Below are 18,622 nucleotides of genomic sequence, written 5' to 3' on the forward strand. Positions count from 1 at the left end.
TAAGTGTGTACTACCTTCAGGATAGTCAAACTCCATAAAACAGAAGCTTTATATGTGACCATCCACAGCTGCTAGTATGTAGTGTAGGTAAGGGATAAGTCCATCAGTGGAGATATTTGCATTTACTTTGAAAGGAGTGTCTGCTTTTCTGTGAAATGGTGAATGAACAGCCAAAGAAAGCTTTTAGTAAGAGGGTGGAGGTGTAGTTTACTGAGTTAAAGAATCTTATTTTGCAACCAAAGGCAGATTTCCATAAACACATTTTAAATTGAAGTCTGTATTTTAAAAAGCATGTAGGCCTAGTCAGGGAGTAATTGTGGAGGGGAAATGGGTCTTTCTATTTAGCCTGCTAATCAAATGGATCTTCTTTCTTTAAATTATAAATCAGGTCAAGTCTCTCTTCACTTTTTTTTTCTTTAAAATGAACACAATCAACTTGAAATCTAGTCATTTAAAAAAGAATTAGAGGTAGTTTCAGGTACACCACCTGACCCTGAATTCAGCTGTCAGTTTTTGCAGGGTGATATATTTTTTTCCAATTTGTACATGGTTTCTCCCTCTCCGTTAGCTGCCTGAAAAACCATGTGAACAAGGGAAACTGAACATAAGGACAGTCATACTGGGTCAGACCAAAGGTCCATCTAGCCCAGTATCCTGTCTTCCAACAGTGGCCAATGCCAGGTTCCCCAGAGGAAATGAACAGAACAGGTAATCATCAAGTGATCCATCTCCTGTTTCCCATTCCCAGTAGACAAAGTGCTATCAAAAGCACAAGACATTTTTCAGATAGAAGTGTGATGGCAAAGCTTTACCATAGCCTTCCCTCCAATTTTCTACCTCAGTTGTCGTCGTCGTCTTACCGGATGTGGAGCTTGCCAAACCAATTTGCAGCAGGCTCAGTGAAGGTTAGATATGACTTTCCCTTGAAGAAATTATTCCCCATCTTTTGATCACACACACTTCATTAGTTCAATGCTATTTCCCAGGCCCTGCCCCTACCTACTCAATCTACCACCAAGAATTAATTAGTTAATATTTCTAGCACCTCATACTTCCTCCCTTCTCAACACTTGGGACTCTTCAGAGTGATTCCCTTGCCTGTCAGTTGTTCCTTGCTTTAGTGATGGTACCAGCACCAATGTTATGCAGTCTTTGGTTGGGTAGAAGATGGGTCCTTCTGGTGGTGGACTAGGTGGTCAGCTGGAGAATGAGTTTTCTTGGTTTTTAAGGTGGGGAGGTCTCTCCAGGAAGATGGGAGAGCAGGTTTCCTCCCGGGGGGTGGGAATGGCATTAGTATGGAGCTGGGCAGGTACAGCAGGGAGGAAGCCAGGAGGCAGTAGTGAGAGGATTCCTACTTACTGTAGCAGCATCTTGATTCTGTCTCCATATGGTGCTATTAGAATGGGGTGAGGTGTGGGGCTTACAAGAACTATCTCGTGTCTCCCTAATACACACCTAGTGGCACTGGTGAGGAATGCAAGAAGGGACTTCCTTGGGCAGTAGTGACTGCTTTCTAGAGAGGGTTGACCACTAGCAAGCAGAGCTGGCCTTGGCCGTTTGGGTAGATCGTGAATAATTTTTTTATTGCTTTTCCTTTCCCAAATTTACCCAGATTCTGTGATTATCCCACTACTTTACACAGGGCAGGTCTGCTGATCTGGGGTGGGTAGTAAAATTATTCTTTAGGATACTCTCCAATCATGACTAATTGGGTGGGTGGGTACTTTAGATCCTTTAAACCTTACTTCTTTTCCTTAACATAGTGGGTTCATGTTTTCAAGGCTGACTTCTCATGGGAAAAACCATGTCTCTTTTGTTTAACAAAGCTGAGATTCAGCTTTACAGGGCCCAAGGATGGCTCAGTTAACGGTGGGCTTGAACTACGATGGCTTATGATAGGGTAGTCGCATTCTTTTTTGGCTAACATTTTGTATTCCAGAATCTGGCCAAAGTCAGAGAAGACCATCCCAATTTCTCAGAGGGCAGGTCCACTGTGGGGCTAGGTGGCACGCTTCGTATCACCCTTAAAAGTTCACTGCTGTGCTGAACTTGAAAAGGCTCACCACCTCAATGCCTTCTCCTCTGTCTTTAAAACCACCCTTAGCATATACTGTCAAGTGGGTAAGCTAAAGGCCACGGGGAAGTGGCGACAAAATGACTCTTAGGAATTTTGTGCTGAAAGTGGCCATTTCTGTGGCAACAGAATAGCGGCTTGCATGGAGCGCTGTTTAACGTGGTCACTTGAGTGGTGGTAACATAAATGTGAGGAAAACCAATCACAAAGCTAAAACCAGGACCTCTCGCCTGCATAGATTTCCCTGACATTAGAAACAGCCAGGATGTGTAGCAGCCTTTCTGCTGACTGTCAGCATCAGCGCCTGCTTGCTTGGGTGCAAGACCGGCTTGGTAGCCCTGAAGAAGAGCCTCTGCCCACCCTTGTACCTGAGCAAACATCCTGATTTTCATTTTCAAGGAAGACAGTAGTAGTTCCCACTCCCACAGGGAGTGTCCCCCATTCTCTCTAGGGGGCTGCCCCCCATTTCCCACTCCTTTGGGGAGAGTCCCCCATTCTCTCCATGGGGTCTGCTCTGATTCCTCCCCTATCTGGCCTGCCCCCTTCTATCCCTCTGTCTATAGGGGCTGCTGCACCCCACCCGGGACTGTCCCTCCCCTATGGGAATGCCCCCCGTTCTCTCCAGAGGGGCGGTCCCGTTCCCCGCCCTGCACCAGGGGCAGAGCTCAGCCCGACCCCCTGCGGGCGCCCCCCGCGACGGCTCCCGGCCGGGAGGCTGCAGTGCCCGCCGGGGCCTGGAGGGGGCGGCCGCGGCCGCTGATTCCCGGATCCCGGCGCTGTCCGCGCCGCCGCCGCCGATCCCCGGCCGGGCCTGGCTCCGCCACCGCGGCACCATGAAGGCGATAATCCAGCGGGTCACCCAGGCCAGCGTGACAGGTCAGCGCCGGGCCCGGCCTCCGGCCCACGGGCACCTCCCCTCTGCCCCCCGGCCCTCGGGGACCTCCCCCGGGCCCCCTTCCCCCGTCCTTTCTGCCCCCCCGGATCCCCCCCCGTCCTCGCCCTGTACCCCAGACCCCCCCTTCCTCCCCCCCCGATCCCCCTCCCCCTGCACCCCGGACCCCCCCGTCCTTCCTCCCCCCCGGGCCCCCCCTCCCCCGTCCTTCCCCTGCACCCCGGACCCCCCCGTCCTTCCTCCCCCCCCGGACCCCCCCGTCCTTCCCCTGCACCCCGGACCCCCCCGTCCTTCCTCCCCCCCGGGCCCCCCCTCCCCCGTCCTTCCTCCCCCCCCGGGCCCCCCCCGTCCTTCCCCTGCACCCCGGACCCCCCCTTCCTCCCCCCCCGATCCCCCTCCCCCTGCACCCCGGACCCCCCCGTCCTTCCTCCCCCCCAGACCCCCCCCGTCCTTCCCCTGCACCCCGGACCCCCCCGTCCTTCCTCCCCCCCGGGCCCCCCCCCGTCCTTCCCCTGCACCCCGGACCCCCCCGTCCTTCCTCCCCCCCGGGCCCCCCCCGTCCTTCCCCTGCACCCCGGACCCCCCCTTCCTCCCCCCCCGATCCCCCTCCCCCTGCACCCCGGACCCCCCCGTCCTTCCTCCCCCCCAGACCCCCCCCGTCCTTCCCCTGCACCCCGGACCCCCCCGTCCTTCCTCCCCCCCGGGCCCCCCCTCCCCCGTCCTTCCCCTGCACCCCAGACCCCCCCTTCCTCCCCCCCGATCCCCCTCCTCCTGCACCCCGGACCCCCCCGTCCTTCCTCCCCCCCAGACCCCCCCCGTCCTTCCCCTGCACCCCGGACCCCCCCGTCCTTCCTACCTCCCCGGGCCCCCCCTCCCCCGTCCTTCCTACCCCCGGACCCCCCTCCCCCTGCACCCCGAACCCCCCCGTCCTTCCTCCCCCCCGGGCCCCCCTCCCCCATCCTTCCCCTGCACCCCGGACCCCCCCGTCCTTCCTCCCCCCCGGGCCCCCCCTCCCCCGTCCTTCCTCCCCCCCGGGCCCCCCCGTCCTTCCCCTGCACCCCAGACCCCCCCTTCCTCCCCCCCGATCCCCCTCCCCCTGCACCCCGGACCCCCCCGTCCTTCCTCCCCCCCAGACCCCCCCCGTCCTTCCCCTGCACCCCGGACCCCCCCGTCCTTCCCCCCCGATCCCCCTCCCCCTGCACCCCGGACCCCCCCGTCCTTCCTCCCCCCCAGACCCCCCCCGTCCTTCCCCTGCACCCCGGACCCCCCCGTCCTTCCTCCCCCCCGGGCCCCCCCTCCCCCGTCCTTCCTCCCCCCCGGGCCCCCCCGTCCTTCCCCTGCACCCCAGACCCCCCCTTCCTCCCCCCCGATCCCCCTCCCCCTGCACCCCGGACCCCCCCGTCCTTCCTCCCCCCCAGACCCCCCCCGTCCTTCCCCTGCACGCCGGACCCCCCCTTCCTTCCCCCCCGATCCCCCTCCCCCTGCACCCCAGACCCCCCCCGTCCTTCCCCTGCACCCCGGACCCCCCCGTCCTTCCTCCCCCCCGGGCCCCCCCCGTCCTTCCCCTGCACCCCAGACCCCCCCTTCCTCCCCCCCCGATCCCCCTCCTCCTGCACCCCGGACCCCCCCGTCCTTCCTCCCCCCCAGACCCCCCCCATCCTTCCCCTGCACCCCGGACCCCCCCGTCCTTCCTACCTCCCCGGGCCCCCCCTCCCCCGTCCTTCCTACCCCCGGACCCCCCTCCCCCTGCACCCCGAACCCCCCCGTCCTTCCTCCCCCCCGGGCCCCCCTCCCCCGTCCTTCCCCTGCACCCCGGACCCCCCCGTCCTTCCTCCCCCCCGGGCCCCCCCTCCCCCATCCTTCCTCCCCCCCGGGCCCCCCCCGTCCTTCCCCTGCACCCCGGACCCCCCCGTCCTTCCTACCTCCCTGGGCCCCCCCTCCCCCGTCCTTCCTACCCCCGGACCCCCCTCCCCCTGCACCCCGGACCCCCCCGTCCTTCCTTCCCCCCCTGGACCCCCCCTCCCCCGTCCTTCCTCCCCCCCAGACCCCCCCGTCCTTCCCCTGCACCCCGGACCACCCCTTCCTTCCCCCCGATCCCCCTCCCCCTGCACCCCGGACCCCCCCGTCCTTCCTTCCCCCCCCGACCCCCCCTCCCCCATCCTTCCTCCCCCCGGGCCCCCCTCCCCCTGCACCCCGGACCTCCCCGTCCTTCCTACCCCCCGGACCCCCCCCCGTCCTTCCTCCCCCCCAGACCCCCCCCGTCCTTCCCCTGCACCCCGGACCCCCCCCCGTCCTTCCTACCTCCCCGGGCCCCCCCTCCCCCTGCACCCCGGACCCCCCCGTCCTTCCTGCCCCCCCTGACCCCCCCTCCCCCATCCTTCCTCCCCCCGGACCCCCCTCCCCCTGCACCCCGGACCTCCCCGTCCTTCCTACCCCCCGGACCCCCCCCGTCCTTCCTCCCCCCCAGACCCCCCCCGTCCTTCCCCTGCACCCCGGACCCCCCCGTCCTTCCTACCTCCCCGGGCCCCCCCTCCCCCTGCACCCCGGACCCCCCCCGTCCTTCCTACCTCCCCGGGCCCCCCCTCCCCCGTCCTTCCTCCCCCCGGACCCCCCCGTCCTTCCTTCCTCCCCCCGGACCCCCCTCCCCCTGCACCCCGGACCTCCCCGTCCTTCCTACCCCCCGGGCCCCCCCCCCCGTCCTTCCTCCCCCCCAGACCCCCCCCGTCCTTCCCCTGCACCCCGGACCCCCCCGTCCTTCCTACCTCCCCGGGCCCCCCCTCCCCCTGCACCCCGGACTCCCCGGGCCCCCCCTCCCCCGTCCTTCCTCCCCCCGGACCCCCCTCCCCCTGCACCCCGGACCCCCCCGTCCTTCCTTCCCCCCCTGGACCCCCCCTCCCCTGTCCTTCCTCCCCCCCAGACCCCCCCCGTCCTTCCCCTGCACCCCGGACCACCCCTTCCTTCCCCCCCGATCCCCCTCCCCCTGCACCCCGGACCTCCCCGTCCTTCCTTCCCCCCCGGGCCCTCCCTCCCCCGTCCTTCCTCCCCCCCCAGACCCCCCCCGTCCTTCCCTGCACCCCGGACCCCCCCTTCCTCCCCCCCGGATCCCCCTCCCCCTGCACCCCGGACCCCCCCGTCCTTCCTACCTCCCCGGGCCCCCCTCCCCCTGCACCCCGGACCTCCCCGTCCTTCCTACCCCCCCGGGCCCCCCTCCCCCATCCTTCCTTCCCCCCAGACCCCCCCCATCCTTCCTCTGCACCCCGGACCACCCCTTCCTTCCCCCCCGATCCCCCTCCCCCTGCACCCCGGACCCCCCCGTCCTTCCTTCCCCTCCCGACCCCCCCTCCCCCATCCTTCTTCCCCCCCGGACCCCCCCTTCTTCCCCTGCACCCCGGACCCCCCCTTCCTTCCTCCCCCCGGATCCCCCTCCCCCTGCACCCCCGGACCCCCCCGTGCTTCCTTCCCCCCGACCTTCCCTTGCACCCCCCTCCCCCTGTCTTTCCTCCCCCCCTGGACTCCCCTCTCCTGTCCTTCCCTTGCACTCCCCTCCCCCTCTGTCCTTCCTTCCCCCCCGGATGCTCTCCCCTGTCCTTCCTTGCACCCCTTCCCCCCGTCCTCCCCCCACCCCCCTGTCCTTCCTCCCCAGGACCCTTCTCCCCCGTCCTTCCCCTTGTACCCCATCATTCCCCTGCATCCCCCTCCCTTTGCACCCCCTGCCGTTCCCCCTCCTTCCCCTGCACCCCCAGCCCTCCCCCCTCCCCTTGCACCCCCTGTCCTCCCCACTCCCCTTACACCCCCGACACCTGCACCCCTGGCCTTCCTTCTCCCCCTGCATGTCCTGTCCTTATCTCTCCCCTTGCACCCTGCCCTCCCCAGGTGTCCTTCCCACCCTCCACAGCACCCTCACTCCTGGCACCTTGTGTCCTTCCCACCCCCTGCATCCGCTTTTCCACCCACATGCTGCCTCTGGCCCCCACCTTTCTATGCATCCACTGACCTTCCCATCCACATACCTGCAAATGCTGGCCCTGCACTCCCACACACTGTTCCATCCCTGCACCCACCCACACTCCCCAGTACCCACCTATCCATGCACCCAGTGTACCTCCTGCCCCTTCACCCACCGTCCTACCCTCTCCCACTGTCCTTCTCACCCACATACCCATTCCCACATTCCCTGTACCCACCATTCATCCCACCTACCTGATGGAAGCTTTCATTCAAAATCTCCTTCAAGATTCAAAACAAAACAAAACAAAAGCCCTTCTAAATGTTAGTGCTGCCTTCCCGAGCCTGCAGCCAGCCCCAGTGCCTCTGCTGCTGCTCAGTGCTTTGCTGAGTTGTGCCACAAAGAGAACAGACCAGGGCCCCCTTCGTTCTCTCTGCTGATCTTTGGACAGCCACGGAGCTCACAGCACTAAAGTGAAAACCATTGTGTTGCAGCCGGGTAATCTCAGAGCAGCTGTGGGAGCAGACACTATCGCTATTCACTGGGGAGAAGGACTCAAAGGCAAGGATGAGTAGTGGAGAGAGCACTGGACAGGGACTTGTGAGTCCTGGGTTCTATTCCTAGCTCTGCCCCTGGGTTGCTGGGTGACCCTGGGCACGTTATTTCCCTTCCACGTGCCTCAGTTTTTCCATCTGTAAAACGGAGATAATGATTTGTAACTCCTGTGTATAGTGCTTTGAGATCTACTGATGAAAAGCGTTCTATATATTATCATTATTCTCCCATTGCTACATTCGGCTACGCCTGCTGTTTGGGAGCCTCCCAATTAAGTTCAAATTTTGTCATTGGTGTAGATGGTTAAAAGGCCCCTTTCAGAGAAGGAACTGATTGATGTGTACTTCCAGCATGCCTGCTACATTTGATTTGACTTGACCTGCTCATAACCTATCTCTTTCAGTTTGCATAGTCCAGAGGTCAGGTTGTCTGTCTGTCTGTCTTCTATTTGGTGGAACTCCCTCTGCAAATTCATTATTTTCTGTTTACTTTCAGTCTTAGTTGTTCAACACACTTCTGTCTTTTGTGTCTTTACTGTTATTCACTGATACAAGGGAATATTGCTGCATAAATCAATTATAATAACATGACTGTAATTGCATGTTGGATTAACTGCTGACTGTTATTGATGGTAGTAGGGCTTTGCTGATCTGCACCTGGCTAAGAGGTTGCAGCTATCTCTTCTGGATGCAGACCTCACTACTGTGATCCATGCCTTTATCACTTTTTGTTCTGTGTTTGTACAGCACCTATGACAGCAGGGCAGTGGTACATGACTAGGGATCCTAGATGCTCCCTCAGGACAGATAACAATAATAGTGCAATACATTCAATTTGGGGCTCCCCTTAAATCCACCTGGAAACTGAAGCAGACCGTCAATACAGCAGCCCACTTATTAATCGGAGTATCTTACGTTGAGCATGGCACCAGTGCTCTGCGATCCACGCTGATGACGTGCTGATTTGTGGATGGGATTTAAGGTGTTGGCTTTGACCCATAAAGCCCTAAGTGGCTTGGGACATGCCTGTCTGAGGGAAATATAGTTGAGATAAGCCGAGGTGCTTTACTGGTGACCTCTCAGTATCAATCAGAGATGGCTGGGGACAAGATAGTCTCTATGAAGACCCTTCAACTCTATAATTTGCTCCTTCCAAACCCTCATTGGAAATTGTCCAAATCTGTTGACCCCTCAGGTGTGCTACGCAGCCAATCACTTGTTGTAGGGTTTTGAGCGAGGGCGTGCTGGAGGGTGGGTAAGGTTCTGTTCACGGCTTTGACTCTCATCTTTCATGGCAGTTTATATTCTGTTTTGTGGGTGGCCGCTGGCTTTTTTTCTTGTTCGTACAGGTATGGTTGTGTTTTTTAACAAATATTAAAATGTGCTTATCTCAGTGGGATTTTTTTAGATGTTGTATAAATCTAAATAAAATAATCCTAGCCATGGCAATGGGTTCTCATTAAAATCACTTTTTATCTCTTTCAGCATATTACAGTGGGCCTAGAGGGACGTATTTTATTTTAGATTTCTTGAAACTGATGTTTGTTTTCATGTGGTTGGATAGAATTGACCCATTTATACCAAGATCCGTTTTCATAGACAGATTCGAAGGCCAGAAGGGACCGTTGTGGTCATCTCATCTGACTTGCTGCATAACAAGGTCACAGGGTGTCCCTGTGTTCATTCCTGCTTTGAGTTCAATAGCTGTGTTTGTGTTAGAGCATTACGTTTAGAAAAACACTCCGAAAGCTCGACATGTTAACATGACTGGGATATGAACCCATGCCTCCAGGGGAAACTGCAGTCTCCCCGGAGCCTGCTTAGCCAACCTGAGAGCTGTAGAGAACATAGGTCTACTTGGCCTCAGCTTAGGGCCTTAGCCACTGCATCATAATGTGTGTCTCTTTGCAAATCTGGAAAAAACAAAATATTGAATGCAACTTATTTTTTGCAGGGTGGAAAGTACCAAAAAAAAAAAAATCAATCTTTAAAAAATGTTAATTTTTTAGGGACTTCTGCAATGCAGAAATCAAATGAGTTTATTGATTTCATACAGTTGGGTAAATTTTCAAAGAATTATTTCACGTTCTTAACCAAGTGATTCGTATTGACTCTAATGAGAATTGCAGTACTAAAACTCTTCATGCAATGTTTTGAAATGCTGGAGCAAGCATATTGAGCTGCCAGATCGCCTCTTCATTTAGCAAATCAATTTCACGAGAGGCAAGGGGCTGATATTTTGTAACTCACAAAAAAACCCCCAAGGGTGCCACTACATATTGCCTTTCAAGGGATGCTAGAAATGTAAACATAGGGAGTAAACATTTGGAATGCTGGTATGGCATGTGTACATGTTCTGATTTTTCTTACAACGTTGCAAGATGCTAAAATTACTTGTAAGGTAATTCTCCTTTCACAGAAATGACTTTCAGTCCTCTCTGTAAAATTGAATTGGTGTACCTGAGCCAACATGCTGTGGACAGCTAGTTAATTCTTTAAGTTCAAGTGACGTTTCCAGAAAGTGTTTATTGTACCATTGCCTGTTGGAATTGATGCTTGGAGGTGGCATAAAACCAGATAGGGTGTTTAATTTCGCTCTCTTTTTGTTGTTGTCCTGCAGTGGGTGGGGAACAAATAAGTTCCATTGGACGAGGCATCTGTGTGTTGCTGGGTATTTCTTTGGAAGATACGCACAAAGAGCTGGAACACATGTAAGTCATGACATGCATTGAATGTTTCCTTGTAATTCCTGTTCATTCATATGCTACTCATTCCATATCAGTAATATCAGAACTATCTTCAGAAAGTGGGGCCTCTCGCTGTAGGAAAATGTGAGCTTCTCTATGTTCTTTTTTTTATGTTACACTTTGTGTGTGGGCCTCCTAGTTATAGTTTAGCTTCATTTTATGCAGCACTGTGGAAAAGTCTCCCCAAAATAAATAAACCAACCACTACATGTTTTTCCCAGAAAATAACCTCCCATTGTTTTTTTTTTCTGGGCGTTTTTTCTGGGTGTTTTAAAAAATTTCTATCTGTGTCACTATAAACTGTTTACATTAACATAGAACATATTTGAAAGGTTTTGTGATACTAGAAATCTTAGGATCTCTTTTCAATCTGCACATGAAAACTTTAGCGCTTCTGAAAAGTTAAAAGGGACGTGAGGGGACCATCAAGGTTTTTGTTAAGTCGACAAGACAGAGTAAGAAAACTAAAGACATGTCTAGAGAGGGAAGGGGAATGAAATAGCTGGAGTGATTAGTGATTGGTGATTAGAGAGAAGAGTGGAGAATGGGTGAATCAATTGTAATTAGATGCTGAAGAGAGACGGTGCGTGGAGTGTGAACTGTACCAGGGCGTGACTTGTTAGAATCCAAACTTCTTAGAAGATGGGCAAGAAATTTGAAAATGTGCTTCTGTGTGAAGCTGGGCTATCTTATCTCACTTTTCCGATCTTCACAGTGTGTTCAATTCACTGAGTCACTGTATCTCATACTTGCTTTAGTACCTGTGAAAGCTGGTGATCAATACTGCACATAGGTGATTAGAATGTAGAGATACCCAAACTCCAAGGGATTAATTTATCTGACTCAACATATATGAAGTTGAATAAAGAGTCAAGAAATAAACAATTGAATGGACTGAGCTATTGAAGAGAGAAAATTATTCTTAAATAAAATATAAACATGGTCCAGAATTGCTAAGGAGAAAAAATGACACACTGGTTTAACCAGTTTCTTCAAGTGCCATTGAATGAAACTTTCTCTGTTGCTCCTGCAAATGAGACAATTTCAATGCTGTCATCATCTGCAAAGTGCAGCAGTGATGATGATGATTTAAGTCCCTGCTGCAGGCCTGCAGCCTTTAATCAGCAGCTCGATTCAGGAGCAGTTTCTGTTTCTTTGACACCCAGAGATTCTTGAACATCAATATATGACTGTCCCATAAAAACAGCTGAAAGGCAAAGACTTACGCTTGATGATAAGTGCATTCCAAGTTTAGGCTAATAACATCCTCTTCAATGTGGAACAAAATGATCAATTTAAAGTGATGACTGTAGTGTTTTTCCCTGGATGTACTCCTCCAGACAAACTTAAACTCGCAGGACTCATTACTAGGTGCTGCAAGTGATGAAACAGAGGAAAAGTTAAAGGAAGAACTTAAAAGAATCAAGATGGATGGGAATGGACTATTATTATTGATTGAACACTAGAAGTGAACCAACAATGCATATATATACAGGGAGCAATTGCATCTCTGCGTACGACTATTGTTGGGCCCAGTTTATAGTTGCCCTGTGGCCCATTTGTGTGCCCAGTCTAGGCAGTTGGTTCTGTTTTCTAAATCAGTTTTAACCCCTCAAATAAATAATTGTCCTCCCCAGTCAATTAATTCTCATTCAAATTATTTAGCCCCAAATTGCCAATTTGACTCCCCAAATAATTTTGCCCTCCCCTAACTCCACTGCCCGTTTCTGCTGCTTTCATGGACTCTGAGCCTTCCAGCTTACCCGCTCCTCTCTCCCTGCTCCCTTCCTGTGCAAAGCACAGTACTCCCTGCTCCCTTCCTTCCTCCTTGCTATGTTGGCGAAGCCCTGACCCCAGATGACTTGTTGTCCTCCTAGGGACTCACTGCGCCTGTGCAAGGGGACAGAGCTCATGTTGTGTGTGGCCGTTTCCTGACTTTTGAGATCTTCCTTTTCTAATCTAAATTTTCTTGTAATAAGTCTAATTTCTCCACGCAGTGAGAGGATCATAGTCCTCAATGCCTGTTTACATCTTAAACCAGACAGTCCTGTCTTGATTTAGCCAGTGAAAGGCAAGCTTTCAGAATTTGGGGTTTTCTCGTGGTACTCTCTGGCCTGTTGTTGTTTTATTCCCATCCCAATCCCACATTCTCTAGCAGGATGTTTAAGAGAAGGCTTTTATACAAATAGTGTGATGAGTTTGTAAGGGCTTTCATGCCTATGGCTCTGTATGTGTGATATTGATAAGATCCCCCTTTTTTAGGGGAAGGGATGAATGAATGGCTTGTAACTTTGCCATTTGTGATCAAATACCTGTACAGATATATTATAATATATATCTTGATACCTGTGCGCCATTCACATCTGTTAACCTTACACATGATGATTAGGAACGAGCCGAGGTCATGCAAGTAGCCTTCTTTGTTCTGTTTCTCCTCACAGGGTTCGCAAGATTTTAAACTTGCGTGTGTTTGAAGACGAAAGTGGGAAACACTGGTCTAAAAGCGTGATGGATAAACAGTATGAGGTGCTTTGTGTCAGCCAGTTTACTCTGCAGTGCATCCTGAAAGGAAACAAACCAGACTATCACATGGCTATGCCTGCAGAGCAAGCAGAGTCTTTCTACAACAACTTCCTAGAACAACTTAAAAAAGCCTACAAACCAGAGCTTATTAAAGGTAAGGTAGACCCGATATGTTTGAAAAAGGGGTACTTTAAAAATGTTGTGGGTGACTTTTGTCTTTCCCATTTAGGGTAGAACTGAGTCCTTTCTGGGGTTTAAGCTCCAGTCTTTAATGTCCCCAGCAAAAGTTGCTTACATAGACAGCTCCCTAAGAGTTGCCATCTTCTCTTTGCCACTTCGTAACATTGATGCTTTGCTCCATAGACGATGCCTCAGTCTTTCTTCCCAGGTGTGGCCATGCTACTACCCCAGACAGCTAGACCAAACCAGAATCTTCTCTCCTTAATGTTTTTCTACTAGTTGCACTTAAAAGTGAATGGGGTAGTGAACATTATGACTTTCACTTTTTACTCCTTCATTTCCCACCATGTCACATGTTGATGATGGTAATAGGATATGCTATATGTTGCTGATACTAGGATATTATCTAGTCAGTCTGTTCTCTGCTCCATTCATAGTTACTAAACAGCAGTCTTCTCTTGGCTAAAGGAAACATGGTGGATGCCATTCTTCCTTGCTCTCAGGCCGCTGTTCATCTTTTCTCTCTGCTTCCTATGGTCCTCTCCTAATTTGTATTGAATTTTTAGTATCACTGTATAGCAAACAAGTGTATACAGCAAGAACATTGGTGTTAATTTTGCTATCGCTAATAGGGTAGATTGAAGTATAAAAATATAACTCGTATTGTACAGGTCTGCTTCATCCTGCTTAAGAGGAAAGCAGAAAAGTAAGGAGAAGAATGGTAGATAGGGAAAGGTTTAAGGGTTAATCTCCTGATTGACAGTATATGAACCATAATTATCCCAGATACCTGTGTATCGTATGGACTTTCAAAAGAGATCGTGTCTGCTAGTGATGAAATCCATTCCTAAAATGTCAGTCTCGTGTCAGCTTTCCAGTGTCTTAGTATAATATTTTTTTGCAGCTAATATGCTGATAATGATCTAAGTAATGTTGTTCTGATAGACGCTTCAGTTTTGACACATAATATAGGAAACCTAAATCTGATGAAATCACAGCGTTCTTGCGTCCTGAAATTTTAAACTCTAGCTTTCAGACTGCTTCTTATCCACCATCGTTAAAGCCTAAATCACATATTTCTTTTTATGTGTATGTCAAGTTATTACTAAGTAAGGGGCCTGTTTTTGTGCTCACTGAAGGCAGTAACAAAACTTCCCTTGAAGTCAATGAGACCAGAATCTGGTCCAGTACTGACTTTGCTTGGTTGAATCCTCATCTCTCAGTGAAATTAAACTGAAAACCATAGGTGTGTTTTCCCCCAAAGAATGAAATATAGAAGGTTTGGCATATCTAGCTTTGTTTTCTGGCTTTGTGGAATATTCTGTTTCATTGTTTCTGAACTCTCATACCACAGCGCTTCACTTTGAGGCTTCTTATATTTTGACAGCAATCTTTTAAATGCTCTCTCTTTCTCTCCCCCCTGTCCCCAAGTAACATAATAGTTGTGCACTTGAAATAAAATAGTAATCACCACTGCCTCTTGAATGTCTGCTTTTACTTTAAAAATAGCTTTGATTTCTGCTCTGTCTTGCTGCAATTGTATGTTTAAAAATGCACACTGTCTGTAATAGTGTTGTGTGATGGGTCGGGAATTGCTGTCCTCACTACTGTGCCAGGTAATACACATTTCAAACTAGCTCAGTTAAAAGAACCATCTACTAATTTATACTTTCTGGAGGCTGTTCCAGTCTGTGTCCTATTGAGTCTAATTCTGCTGATGGATATTAAAATCTCCTCCAGCAATTTGTGGCTTACAGAGTGCTATGCCTTTGCCAGAATATTTGTAAACTTTCTGAAGTTTGTAGACAGTCTGTGTGCTGCCCCAGCTCTGTGCAGACAGCCGGCATCACAGACATTGAGTGAACCACCCAATGACCAAAAGATCCGTTAAGGTACGAAGGCACCAGGCCAGGTTTATTGTCAACAAAGCACAGTAATAGCACCTGGCAGACTCTACGAGGATACTAAGACACGTATGCTTGTAACAACGGACGAAGCTCAGTGAATGGTGGGACTTTCCATTCCCCCCTTGGCTGGACAAAGATACTCCCTCTGAGATACATCTTTATACCCTGATACAAACAAATTATGTGCTGCCTCTGACATAGTTATTGCCTCCAGACATGGCTAGTTATCACCCACCACCTTGTACATGTTGGTTCGATCGAAACATTTCTATTACGTACTGTCATCCTGACCTTATCTTTTAGGAGGTCAGTGTGTTCCTGTTATCCTTGGGGAATGTTTTTGTACCATCCTCGATATTGGGATGTTTTGGAACCACTTGATATCGGGGTATGTTTGCGTGAGTGCTCTGTCCTTAGCACTTCTTAGGAATGTGTATTTCTGCAATATTAGCCCTGTTTTTGCCAGATTCTGTGAGCAGGTCCTGTCTCATACCAGGCCTCTGAGGCAAGGGCTTATTCTCAGGCTCTCTTCCTAGTACACCCGGTAGTTTGGCTGATGGCAGTCGCAAACTGTAATGATCTTGCTGAGCGGGAGCACTGTAGCTAACGGCGCTTTCGTATTCAGTGAAGAGATACACCAGTGGGGCTTGTGGAGCTCACCAGACCTTTGGCAAAGTTGTAATAACCAGTCTAGGACGTGATGGACCATTCAAATATCCTGACATCTGTACTGAAAACTTCCAAAAGTCAGCAGCCTACATTGCCAGAAATTATTCTGTGCATTAGATTTTATGAGGGATAATGGGAGGAATGGTCTACTGGCCAGAGAACTAGTCGGGGACCCAGGTTCAGTTCCTCGAATATATTATGGAAATGAGGGCCAGGGGAGGAGATAATTATCTAAGACTATGTCTACACTACCCAATTAACCCATGTGATTGGAATCCAGGTTAGCCTAGCCCAGATATGAGCGTGCCCACTGCAAAGCAATGCTTGAGTTACTGTGGCCTCACTATTTCTGCACTTCTCCCGTCTGGGGGCATAGCCTATGGTTCTTTGAGAAGCTCTAAGATTCTTTTTCAGCTGTTTGTGTCAATTCCAAGAGAACATGTCTGTCCTTTGGGAGGGAGAGAATTGTGGGAAGGGTATTGGAAGACTATTAGCACTTGAATGATTTAGCCTGAAGGTTACAGCCAAAGTCAAACTGGAACCCAGGCTCTAGCCCACATCCCCAGCTGAGCCAGCAAACCTGGGCTTAAAACACCTCCAAACCCAGGTCAGAGGTCTTTGTGTGGACAGTAGGGGAGTTAAGGCCAAAACCTGGATGAGAGCTTGGGTTTAATTGCGCAGTGCAGACATATCCTTAGATAGATTTATGAATAAAACAAATATGAAGTTTCTAGGCCATGCTGTCTGAGAGATGTGTCCAAAGAATATTCTAAAAGCAAATTACTTCTATTTTTAAAGTCTCATATCTCAGAAATGTCTTGTTTGTTTCACCTTAAATACAGAAAAGAAAAAAAAAATTCTGTGGCCCTGGAGGTACCACACATAGAAACCTCTAAAGGAAAAGGATTTAAAAAAATTAAGAGGGTGATGATGTAAGCAAAAATGAACTTGTGATTTTAATTAAATTTTTACACATAGAGTAATGCCTATAAGCGTATTGTATCAAAGAGAAAGTTGAAAGGTATTTTGGTCAATTGATAAGTGCATAGGCAGGGAGAAGGTATTTGATGAGAGGGCTCCTAAATCTAATAGATATAGGCATACCAAAATCCAATGGCTGGAAGTTGACGTAAAAATATTCAAAAAGAAATAGATGTGTATTTGTTACAGGAAAGGAAATTAACCATTGGAGTAGCTTGCCAAGGGATGTAGTACACTCTGCATGACTTGGAGTCTGCAAATCAAGACTGGCTGTTTTTCTAAAACAGTGTTTCCCAAACTAGGGATGCCGCTTGTTCAGGGAAAGCCCCTGGTGGGCCAGGCCGGTTTGTTTACCTGCCGCGTCCGCAGGTTCGGCCGATCGTGGCTCCCCCCGGCCATGGTTCGCCGCTGCAGGCCAATGGGAGCTGTGGGAAGCGGCGCGAGCCGAGAGACATACTGGCCGCCGCTTTCCACAGCCCCCATTGGCCGGGCACAGTGAACCGCGGCCGGTGGGAGCCGTGATCGACTGAACCTGCGGACGCGGCAGGTAAACAAACCGCCCGGGCCTGCCAGGGACTTTCCCTGCACAAGCGGCGTCCCTAGTTTGGGAAACACTGCCCTAAAACATTCACGAGCTCAGCTACAAGTTTTCGTGTTTGATGCAGGAATCACTGGATGTGGCCTGTGTTACGTAGGAGGTCAGATTAGATGGTCACCATGGTTCCGTCTGGACTAAAAATCTTGTTACCTCGTCAGCTATCTCAACAGGCAGACCTGAGAGCACAAGGGAAGCTAGGCACTGCCTTCACAACTCCCGCTTCCTTCATTCCTGGTGCAGCCCCAAAGTGCTAAGGTGGGTTATGCTGACTCTGAGCAGACAAGCTAGTTTTCTCCCTCTAGCTGTGGCCACTCCACAGCTATCCTTTCCCAAGCCCTGGTCAGGATTATTACCCAGCAATCCCTTGGTGCTTCACAACACTTCAGAAGACCGAGGGAACTGCCTCCCCCTAGAAAGGCCTTGTCCAAGAAATAGCACCTAGATGGTCTTGTCTCCATGTCTTCTATGGACAATACAGGAAGTCCACCAAAAATATAAAAGAAATCCAGGAAGCATCGCAGGGATTTGGACTCTTCCACAGAATCTTATGCTTCCTTCCCTTGTCAAAGGAAGAAAGGAATGATCAGAACTCAAGAAGTCATATGCAGGGTCAGAGAACAGTCTGTTCTCCGTTGTCTAGCTTGGCACTGTGTCCAGGTGTGTTGGTACCGTGTTATGCCAACAGCTAGGCAAGATGGAGAGAGGTACTGCTGTCAGGCAAGTATTTTTCCCTCCTGCAGTTAGGTGGGGCCAGGCTTGCCTCTCAACTCATGCCTTCAGGAATCATTACATCTGAATGAGAAGCGCCCGCTAAGAGAGGATGTCTGAACTGACAGGTAAGAAAGTATCTCAGCTTTTGCTAAAAGGAGCAACTTTTGGTACAGGTACCCAAAATAGAGGCAGAAGTTGCCACGTGTATGAAGAAAATGGTGACTCCTGCTGAAGGAGAATACATGCCTTAGAAACAGGTAGAGAGACCAAAACAAGCCTGTCTATGAAGGCTGTAGAGAACTCGTAGTTCCATCATCTTTCACTTGCTCTTTCAGAACAGTATTGATGAGGTGCAAGGAAGTGATAGAAATCCCATCCCGTCTGAAGCACCGTGCTATCCAGTGCAGCCGCCAGAGCATGGTCTGTGACCGAGTACTTGGAAAGCTGACTCGCAAGCCAAATAACTGCTAGCAACTGCCCCCGGGAGGGATGACAGACTCTCTGGAGACTTTCTAGCTAAGGTGGTCTTCCTCCTCACTTTGTCTGTGAGATCCCATGAGAGAATGAAGCTGCATAGAACGAAAGCTGGCTTTCCTTTCATTATTATGCCATTTTGAAGTACCACTCTGCTTTGACCTTTGTAGAAACAGAGGCTCCAGGGCAGGGAGATATAGACAGGGCGCGTCTACATCAGCAGCGTTACAGCAGTGCAGCGCGTCTGGTGAAGACACACCATGCCAATGGGAGAAGCTCTCCCACCGATGTAGCACTGTCCACACCCGCGCTTAGGTCAGTGTCACTTACGTCACTCAGGGGTGTGGATTATTCACACGGTGTGAG

General features: G+C 51.3%; 1 protein-coding gene across 3 annotated transcripts in view; it reads left to right on the forward strand.

Annotated features, from left to right (window-relative positions):
- Window positions 1–2,809: 2,809 nt before the first annotated feature.
- The window catches only part of DTD1 (D-aminoacyl-tRNA deacylase 1), a 105,430-nt gene continuing 89,617 nt past the window's right edge, over window positions 2,810–18,622 (forward strand). For all 3 annotated transcript variants that reach the window (XR_012158340.1, XM_073339740.1, XM_073339739.1), the window contains exons 1-3: window positions 2,810–2,950; window positions 10,087–10,177; window positions 12,655–12,890. Coding sequence is in view for 2 of the 3 variants with exons in the window: in XM_073339740.1 (XP_073195841.1) it covers window positions 2,908–2,950; window positions 10,087–10,177; window positions 12,655–12,890 (370 nt within the window). In the remaining variant the exon portion in view is untranslated. The remainder of the gene's footprint in view (window positions 2,951–10,086; window positions 10,178–12,654; window positions 12,891–18,622) is intronic.

The sequence above is a fragment of the Lepidochelys kempii genome, chromosome 3, assembly GCF_965140285.1.
Source record: "Lepidochelys kempii isolate rLepKem1 chromosome 3, rLepKem1.hap1, whole genome shotgun sequence".
NCBI lineage: Eukaryota > Metazoa > Chordata > Testudines > Cheloniidae > Lepidochelys > Lepidochelys kempii.